At 40.6% G+C, this 9,291-nt stretch overlaps 1 protein-coding gene across 2 annotated transcripts; it reads right to left on the bottom strand.

The window, feature by feature from the left end:
- Nucleotides 1-1,848: 1,848 nt before the first annotated feature.
- Nucleotides 1,849-8,060, bottom strand: plvapa (plasmalemma vesicle associated protein a). 2 transcript variants are annotated; one of them, XM_054626650.1, is made up of 7 exons: nucleotides 7,919-8,060; nucleotides 7,363-7,763; nucleotides 6,685-6,748; nucleotides 5,805-6,517; nucleotides 3,932-4,934; nucleotides 3,547-3,604; nucleotides 1,849-2,944 (listed from the first exon to the last, which is right to left on the bottom strand). In XM_054626650.1, exons 2-7 carry the CDS (start codon nucleotides 7,756-7,758, stop codon nucleotides 2,911-2,913), a joined length of 2,268 nt encoding a protein of 755 aa, XP_054482625.1. In that variant the 5' UTR covers nucleotides 7,759-7,763; nucleotides 7,919-8,060; the 3' UTR covers nucleotides 1,849-2,910. The 2 variants fall into 2 exon arrangements, with proteins under 2 accessions (XP_054482625.1, XP_054482624.1); XM_054626649.1 differs by having other exon boundaries at nucleotides 3,547-3,607.
- Between the last annotated feature and the right edge of the window lie 1,231 nt (nucleotides 8,061-9,291).

Below are 9,291 nucleotides of genomic sequence, written 5' to 3' on the forward strand. Positions count from 1 at the left end.
CTTGTGAAGGTTTTTTTCTCCATCCTGTATTCCCTTTTTTTTCCTTTCAACAATATCCTCAATGTTGCTTAACATAAGTAACTTTGGATAATACAATGATCACATAGGTTTAAATTAGGACCCAAGTTAACAACCTTGTCTATGGCACGTTTACTTCACGTGTGCCACCTTAGCACTGAACGATTTGCCTGTAAAACTGAGGCTACATGAAGTCAAAAACCTTCTCTTTAAACAATTAAGCCCTGTGTTTTTCTTTCGATAGCTGCTTTACAGAAAGAGGTCAAGGTGAGGTCAGGGTTGCGCTGAAGGACTTCAACACAAAAGCACATCAGTGCAGGGGAACATTTTCCGCTTACGACCCTCCCCCTTAACAACATAGTATCTGCAAGAGAAAGGGTTTTTGCCCCCTGATGTCTTTTCCAGCCTGGGCAGCCTTGGGACTTGAGGGAGGCCAGGCAGATAGGAAATGCAATTAGAGGTCACAGCAAAGAGGGAACATTAGCAGCGACGGACAAAAGGGTCCACAGTTGTGAAATACCAGATGAGGCAGGAGGTTGTAATCATAAGCACCCGTTCCCTTTCCTGCTTCACCAGAGAGAGGGAGGTGACTGGGCAGGCTTGCGACACAATGGCCCCAAGTCTTTTTTCACATTGTTGTCTACAAGGCTTAGTGTCAAGATCCCTAAAAAACTGCCAGCAATGAGTTCAAAAATATTTCATCGAGCCCTTTACAGTTTTTGGTTCAATTTGTTTTGCTTACATGCCAAAATCACACAATAGCATTTTTGGCAATGTGGCAAAGTTGTTGTCAATGACAGAACTAAATGATGCCAATTGTGTTAGAGATGCATGTAAACCTACTCTTTGGACCTTTGTGTAACACGATCACAAGTTGATATAGTACACCTGGCTATTTTTTAAAATCACACAAATAATTTGGTTAAACTGCCTGCTTCAAGACAATTGAAAGCGTCTCCCTTCTGTCTTAACTGTATTGTGTTCATTGTGTAATGTTTTACCAGAGTAATCTCCTTCGGTACTTAAACCAGAGCGAGTTTTAATTTTTCTAGATTTACATAAAATTTTGCAGTGAGATCCACTTTGTGTTAGGGTCATAACCTTTACATTTTAAGCTCCAGTTATGCATTTTATTTAAGCATTTATTTAAAATATCTTATTAACAACTGGATGACTATTCACAATTATTCCCCCCTTATTTAAGGGTATTGGTATTGGTATTATGTTGCCTTTTGTTGTTGTTGGCCTGCAGTAATACAGTTCATGGCTGAGTTATGGTGACATGTATTATTGACGTTAATATAATATTAAAGATAATAATAAAATAAAAACCAGGGGGTTGTTGAATACTGAAAACAGCATGTAAATCCAAGGTGGGAAAGTGAAGAAGCTTATCTCCCCCTTCTTGAAACCCTGTTAAAGTCAGGCATATGAATTAAAAGGGTTTTCTGTCTGTAATTTAGTAGTTTGGTCTACTAGGATAAATAAGTGATTTATACAAAAATGATGAATGAAATAATCATTGTCCACTGTGTCAGCAAAAACAATGTTCAACAGCGTAATTTGTGGACAGGGAATTAAAAAATGACAAGAGTCGACAGGAAATTCCATTAAGATGACAGGAAACGCAGTGATGATTTTCCAGTAAAGCATCTTCAACACGTCCTGTGTCTCAGTGAGTCTTACGAAACGACTCCCAGAAGCATCCAAACAGTTAACCTTTAATACCCTCACAGCTCCTCTGCAGTTAGCTGCACATCCCAAATGTGGAAAATCACTTGATGTTAAACAAAGGATATCCTTTAGACAGGAAAGAGCTCTCCCATTGCGCAGGTCTAAGTGCTGTTTTTATTAATTGGCACCAAACACAATACACTCTCAGTTCTTGAATTAAAAGTACGTTTCCATCCTTCCACAGTGCAACACACAGGATGTTTGTCTGTTCTCACGATGCTTTGTTTTCCTGCTCCCTGGTAGGGCTGTTACAAATTAAAGTGCCATTCATATGTCCCAAATGTTCAAACATGGGGTATTCATTTCTTCACAAAAACAACCATGTTTATATTTTTCTATATTAATTTCCCTCTCTTTGTTTTATAAACCCAGCAAAGATTAAACATACAATCTGTCTGCTTTTGTCGTTTCAAGACTAGTTTTGGGAAAGGTTAGAGCCCTCATCCGATACCAAGTCAAGTGCCATCTTTTCCCCGTTGTGTGTTTTTTTATAAGAGATATATTGGGATTTTATTTAGGCAATGGATATCCGTGTTCTCTACAGTTAAGTGATGGCACATTGTTTTTAACAATGTGTATACAAAAGCATTTCCAAAAGTTCCTCCCGTCTGCCTCAGCTGGACTGCTGACAGGTTGACAGGTAAACATAAACACGCTGGAGGGATTTAGACCCGTTGCCAATAAATCTTGTCAGAAAAATTACAGGTGGGGCTCAGGAGTAATTTATTGGTAATTAGCTACACAATAGGTGACGCACATGGGGACAAACAGTTGCTTCCGGCTCTGCATTGGATGATATCTTCAATAGTTTTGTTTATAAAGACGGGGCAGGCTCGATTAATGTACTTATATTCAAACAAAGCTTTTATATTTCTGTATTTACGGTCTAAAAATACAATATGTGCATATTCATACTGTGTAGATACAAATCATTAACACACAAACTTTACATTTTACATTCAAAAGTGCAAAAATTATTCAGAGTACTGTTCTAAATGCATATTGAAGTATAAACTGTCACAAATAATGCAAAATATATGGTACATTTATTTTTATAAATCATGTGAACTCAATATGAGAAGCTTGCATTTAGCTGTGCTTAATAATGCAGTGGAAGGTACATTTATTTTATGTTGTGTTTATTCTCTTCAAGATGGACTAACCCAACATTCTGGAGAGATCTTGTTTCTCCCTAAAGAAAGAGATAAAGAAAGAAAGAGACAAAGAAAGAAATTATGCGAAAGTAACCACTGCTTTTGTTAATGGATAAGTTCGATGATGTTTCTTATTTGTCTTATTGTCAACCAACCCCATGACTAACAACTATGGTGTAGTCAAAGTCTGATTTAGTTTATTCTGTTGTATAGTGTAGTTCCACTTCTGTCCAAAAAATATTAAAAACACATGAATGAGTCACACTGTTGCACTGATATGTTCCTTCATTATAATGAACAGGGGCACTGCTTTATATTTCAAGTCAATCCTGCATCCAGCGAGCTGAAAATACTCACTAGAGCACCAAATGTGTATTAATCTGAAGCTGAAAATAGTCCCTAACAAAGGCAAAGGCCCTATTAACTTGTGGTTGTGTAAAGTTTGCTGAAAACTACAGTGCTGCTGTTTTAGAAAACCATTTAAAAGTTATAAATAAACAAACAAACTTTTTTTTTTTAATGGAATCTGTTGACAATAACAAAAATAAAGAATATATTCACTGCTCAGTTGGCAACAAAAACACCAGCAACTCTTTCCCGTTCACTCTCAACCTACAGCTAAAAGATCCTTCATACTCACTCTGGGCCAGAGGGGTTGATGAGTCGTTGCAGATCTCTGAGGTGTTGAGCAACATTGACTGCTGGTTAAACATAGGAAATTGTCAGGATTTAGCCATGATGTAATCAATCAAGCTGCATGAATTCATTTATTTACTACAGAAAATCTTTGTATTGTTTTTATTTCTTCTAAGATTTACAAAGACTACAAACATCAGAGCCATTCTATCAAAGTTATTATTATGGAGTTTGAAACCAAATGAAACCCAAACTATCTGCATGCCTGGATACCACCAGAGGTATGAGGTATGTGAGAAAATATACTTTTGTATAATCTGTGTGAACCCTAGCTTTACTTAAAAGATATCCCAGAATGGGAATGATAAATTGTAGACATATATTCTTACATGAGCCGCCTCCCAGTCCACTCGTTCTTCCTGCATCCAATGACGATCCTGTTCCACCACTATTCCCAGTTGATGGTCCTCTCCCTGTTCCACCACCTGACCTACTTGACCCTGAGTTACTGCTCCCAAACCCAAGCAAAGAGTATCCAGAGTTGGATGACCCACTTTTATTTGCTGACCCAGTCGACCCAGTGGAACCAGCCGACGCAGAGGATGACCCATAGCCTGAAGAGCTTTTCCCACTCAGTGCTGGCTTATTTAATCCTGACCCGGTGGAGCTACCTAACCCAGTTGACGAGCTTGAGGAGCCGGTCCCAGTAGATGCTGGTTTATTGTACGCTGATCCAAATGAGCTACCTAACCCAGTTGACGAGCTTGAGGAGCCCGTCCCAGTTGATGCTGGTTTATTGAACGCTGATCCAAATGAGCTACCTAACCCGGTTGACGAGCTTGAGGAGCCCGTCCCAGTTGATGCTGGTTTATTGAACGCTGATCCAAATGAGCTACCTAACCCGGTTGACGAGCTTGAGGAGCCCGTCCCAGTTGATGCTGGTTTATTGAACGCTGATCCAAATGAGCTACCTAACCCGGTTGACGAGCTTGAGGAGCCCGTCCCAGTTGATGCTGGTTTATTGAACGCTGATCCAAATGAGCTACCTAACCCGGTTGACGAGCTTGAGGAGCCCGTCCCAGTTGATGCTGGTTTATTGAACGCTGATCCAAATGAGCTACCTAACCCGGTTGACGAGCTTGAGGAGCCCGTCCCAGTTGATGCTGGTTTATTGAACGCTGATCCAAATGAGCTACCTAACCCGGTTGACGAGCTTGAGGAGCCCGTCCCAGTTGATGCTGGTTTATTGTACGCTGATCCAAATGAGCTACCTAACCCGGTTGACAAGTCCGTCCCAGTTGATGCTGGTTTGAATGGCCCAAATGAGCCAAAGCTCGGATTCGATCCAACTGAGCCAAACCCAGACAGTGGACCTGTCGAGCCAGGCCCTGTCTGAAATAAAATGAGAGCAATGTCAATATTGGAAAAAACTCATTCTTCTCCACTTGTTTAAAAAAATCTAAGCTGAAACTTAAGTATTTTTGAATTGACACAAAACATGATTATATTGAATAACATTTCTTTTTACGACACAAACGTCTGATTTGAATAACACCATAGAGCTTCATGTCTAGGTTCTAAATTTGTTCGTAAACAGAAGCAGACATTTAACAAAACTGACACAAATATTTGCCCAGTTCTCACCCTTTTGCCCTCTTTACTGGCAGACAATTTCCCTCCCTCACCTCCTCCTCTACTCTTAAAGCTGGATCATTTCCAACAACCTGTCAGGCTGTTTTGACTTCATGGATATTGTTCAAGATGTTATAATCTAAGGGCTTTGTTATTGTTTTAGTATTTCGACAGGTGTTATATAAGCAAATATGTCTTCTGACACTGCACAGATGAACTATTATTGACAACAAAGCTGAAATTTGTGTGCAAAACACCCTTATTATTGCATATACTAGCTGTTTTATATTTAAAAACAACAACTATGCAATTCTCTGTATTGTATATGCCAGTGTATACATATCAGAGAATCTCCATCAGCATTCCTTGCATGTAATATCTGCTGCTGTTAATTCCATGAATGAAACTCTCAATGTCTTTTTTCTACCTTACTGGCAAACAGTTTCAATAAAACAACCAATTTAAATGTTAAATCGTGCGTAGAGTGTGACTTTGGTAATCATGGGCTTAATGCAGAATACAAAAGAGCTCATAGAGCCCAGCTTGTGGCCACTCGATGCCATGCAGCTGCCTTTACACCTGCAGAGCTATCAACATTTTCATGTAATCAGTCAGTACTTGTTTTCTTACCTTGGGCATGCAGGACATGTTGAGATGCTTGAGTTGCTCAGTAAGGTAATCAATGACTTTACTTTTATACTTCACATTACTGTTAAGGACCTCTATGTCTCCATTTAGCCTTAACTTGTCCAACAGGAGCCTCTCCTCTTCCTCATCATGTTTCCGCTGACGCTTGTCTAAGTTCTGTCTGTGCTGCAGGATCAGACCCGTGCGGTTCGTGCTGCACCAGCGGTAGTCTTCGTACAGTCGCCAGTTCTCTGCTTTCACTTGGCTGTTCTCAGCCTGGATGGCTGAAACCTGTCCTCCCACACTGTTCAGGTAACGCTGAAGCTTGTCCTCCACTTCCATGGACAGGCTGGTGCAATTGGTGCGGATCTGCTCCAGGTGATCCCTCTGTTTCGGACAGGTGAGCTGGAAGGCGATGTGTGAAGGGAAGAGGGAATCGATCTTCTCTAGGAAAGCTTTGGAGACATTGGCGATACCACTCAAGGACTGGGAAAAGTCATCTTTGCATTTTTGTCTAAAGAACTCCACCTCCTTTTCATGTGTGGATTTCTCCCTCCGCAGACGGATGACCTCCAAGTTAATGCTGTCCCTCTCTTTGGCAGCCTGGTCCATTTCCATCCTCATCCTCTGGGTGGTTTGCGTGAAGTTGGACTCCACAAGCTCCAGCCTTGCTGTCTGCTTTTCAGCAGTCAGTCCACAGTTGCATCCTACTCCAGCTGCTCAGAAAAATTATTTCATAAAAAGAGACAAGAAGTAGTCAAATAGATATTTTTCTAAATGGAAGCTATTTTGACTGCAGGTGAGACTTAGAGACAACAGCTCATATGTCTCATTTATTTATTTCATTCATTTTGGGTTGGCACTGAAGACATGTCATACTTACGTTTGGGTGGGCATGGGTTGTTTCTTGTGTTCTCGCAAATATACAACCTGCTGTAGCACTGATGCTGTATATCAGTGGAAGAAGAAGGTGTTTTAGTGATTTGTTCTCGACCGATTTTGAAATGTAGAAAACAGGAAACAACAATTGTCCCTTAACTGTTCATCATGGCCATTAACCAAGATTATTATTTTTACACTTTCTTACAAATACTCTGACATGTAGGTTCAACGCTAAAGTGCTACTTTGACTTGAAATAACTCTGTTCGGCTGCCTCTTGTTCTGAAAACTATAAGACAATATCTCAGAACTATATTATAGGAAAACACATACATTTACATTCAGACAATAATCAGTGGTCTAAATATACTCTTGAAACCATAATTACACTGGTTAAGCTCTTGAGATCATTGACGCACTTTTTATAAACATTTTAGCTGCTGAGGCTCAACTTAACTAAAGCATTGCAGGGACATTGATAGCTGCTTTCCTTCCATCTGTAATTTAACTTACATTAACAACAGTTAGTGAACTATACTGACACAAACATACACACTTTAATTTCTATGGCTGTTGAAAGGTTTTCCAAATAAGACCGAGAAGTTAAATCACACATGAAAAAGTAGTACTACAGACAGGAACGTGCACATGAGATATAATGGAAAGGCTGAGCTTTCTCACCAGCTTCTTGTCAAGATCTTGGATAAGGATTGACGAGATGTTGGCGAAGTAGCGGCTTTTGGCCAGGTCCCAGTCGTTGATGGCTTTCTGAGTCAATGTGGAGTTGAGTAGGTTTGTCAGGTTCTTCCTCTGCTGCCTCAGGGCAACATTTTCTATGGACAGTCGGCTGAAGCTCTCCTCCAGGTCCTTGATGCGTGACACGGACGCTGAGTCCTGCGTCTTACCGTAGACCAGAAAGAGCACAAGGCTAACTATGATAAGAGACTGGATGAGCGATGAGAAGAAGAAGACAATGCGCATGTAGTAGCCGCAGCTCTTCCCCTTCGAGTGGTACTGCACCTTCTTTTGGGCCCGCGGGCTCGACTTGGAGACCTGGGAGTAGCCGCTGCTGTACATGGGTGCTGATGGCAAAAGGGAGGGTCAGAAAAAAAAAGGGGTAAAGCTCAAGGATTACTATGAGTGGCAAGCAAAGTTCAAACAAGTTCTATATCTAAATCAGAGGTCAGCACTCTGCAATCTAAAAGATCAAATATCTTAATGCTGAATTATTTCATACCAGCTGGTGGATATCACAATCCCTTTGTGAAAAGCTCGCCCCCTCCTTTAAAAAAAGCCAACACTCTACCGTCGTTGGACCAGACGTTTCCTCACAGGAGTGTTGATAATATGAGAATTGATCAGATTGTGAGTGAGGTGTAAATATGGGTAGGACTTTATAAACTCCTCTGGCCACACACTTCCCATGAAGGGAAGTTGTCTTGGACTCATTCCCCTCCCCTGTTGGCTGCCCCTCCCTATGCAGAGGTTATCAACAGTAATCAACAGTATGCATGCAATCTACAGTGCACATTCAAACACCAAAAAACTTTGTGGATAACACATTAAGCCATTCCAGTGTTGGAAATGTTGCCAGTCACAGTAAAAAGATAATATTAAAGATTTTAAAGATCAACATAAAATCTAGTTTCATGAGCATTTAGTTTTGAGCAAATTAGTATGAATCTTTAAAGAGAAAATAAAGAATGCGAAATAGAAAAGTCTCAATTTGATATTATTGATAAGGTGACATTTACACTGACATCACCTTCTGTTTTCTATTACGAAAAAACGGCAGCCATAAAGAGCTTACTGGGCTCATGGTGCCAAACTTTTTAAAAAAAAATGATGGGATCATAAACACTGTTTTCCGGTGCCCAGCAGGCCAGGAGGACAATGGCTCATGTTGTTCTCTGACGTTCTCGTCCAGTGTCTCTTTGATGCCGCTAGTCTCAGTCCAACATGATGACGTGGGTAAGCTGCCCTCTGTCTCACAGGAGACACACACACACACACACACACACACACACACACACACACACACACACACACACACACACACACACACACACACACACACACACACACACACACACACACACACACACACACACACACACACACACACACACACACACTAAGCAATTTAAAATGATATAGAGGAGCCTGACAATCAAAGCCACAACTTTTTCCTGCCAGGCATTGTTAACGTGCCAGGCCTCATCTTCATAGGAAGCAGTAATTCATAGAGGAACTGTTTATGTACAAACCTGAAGCAACTTTTTGGACGAGTTCCTAGATAAAAAGCACCGAGAAATCAGAGACAAATACAAGAAATAAGCAGTCACATTGTTGATTTAACTGTGGTTGAAATGGATTGTTTTTATCGCCACTTCGAAACACCGGGTATGAATTTTTTTTTCAGATGTATTTAAGTTTTGGAATGCATGTGTCACGGGATGTTGCCAAACAGGCTGACACAGCTTTCTCAAATCAGTAAGAGAGGCTTGTTGCATAATTCATACGCCTCACTAACGCACTAATGCCTTGTATCAGTTAGAGTTCTCACGCAATAACAGAACTATTTTTATATTGTAATGAAAGAGTGCCGTT

The sequence above is a fragment of the Anoplopoma fimbria genome, chromosome 3 (genome assembly GCF_027596085.1).
Source record: "Anoplopoma fimbria isolate UVic2021 breed Golden Eagle Sablefish chromosome 3, Afim_UVic_2022, whole genome shotgun sequence".
Taxonomy (NCBI): Eukaryota; Metazoa; Chordata; class Actinopteri; order Perciformes; family Anoplopomatidae; genus Anoplopoma; species Anoplopoma fimbria.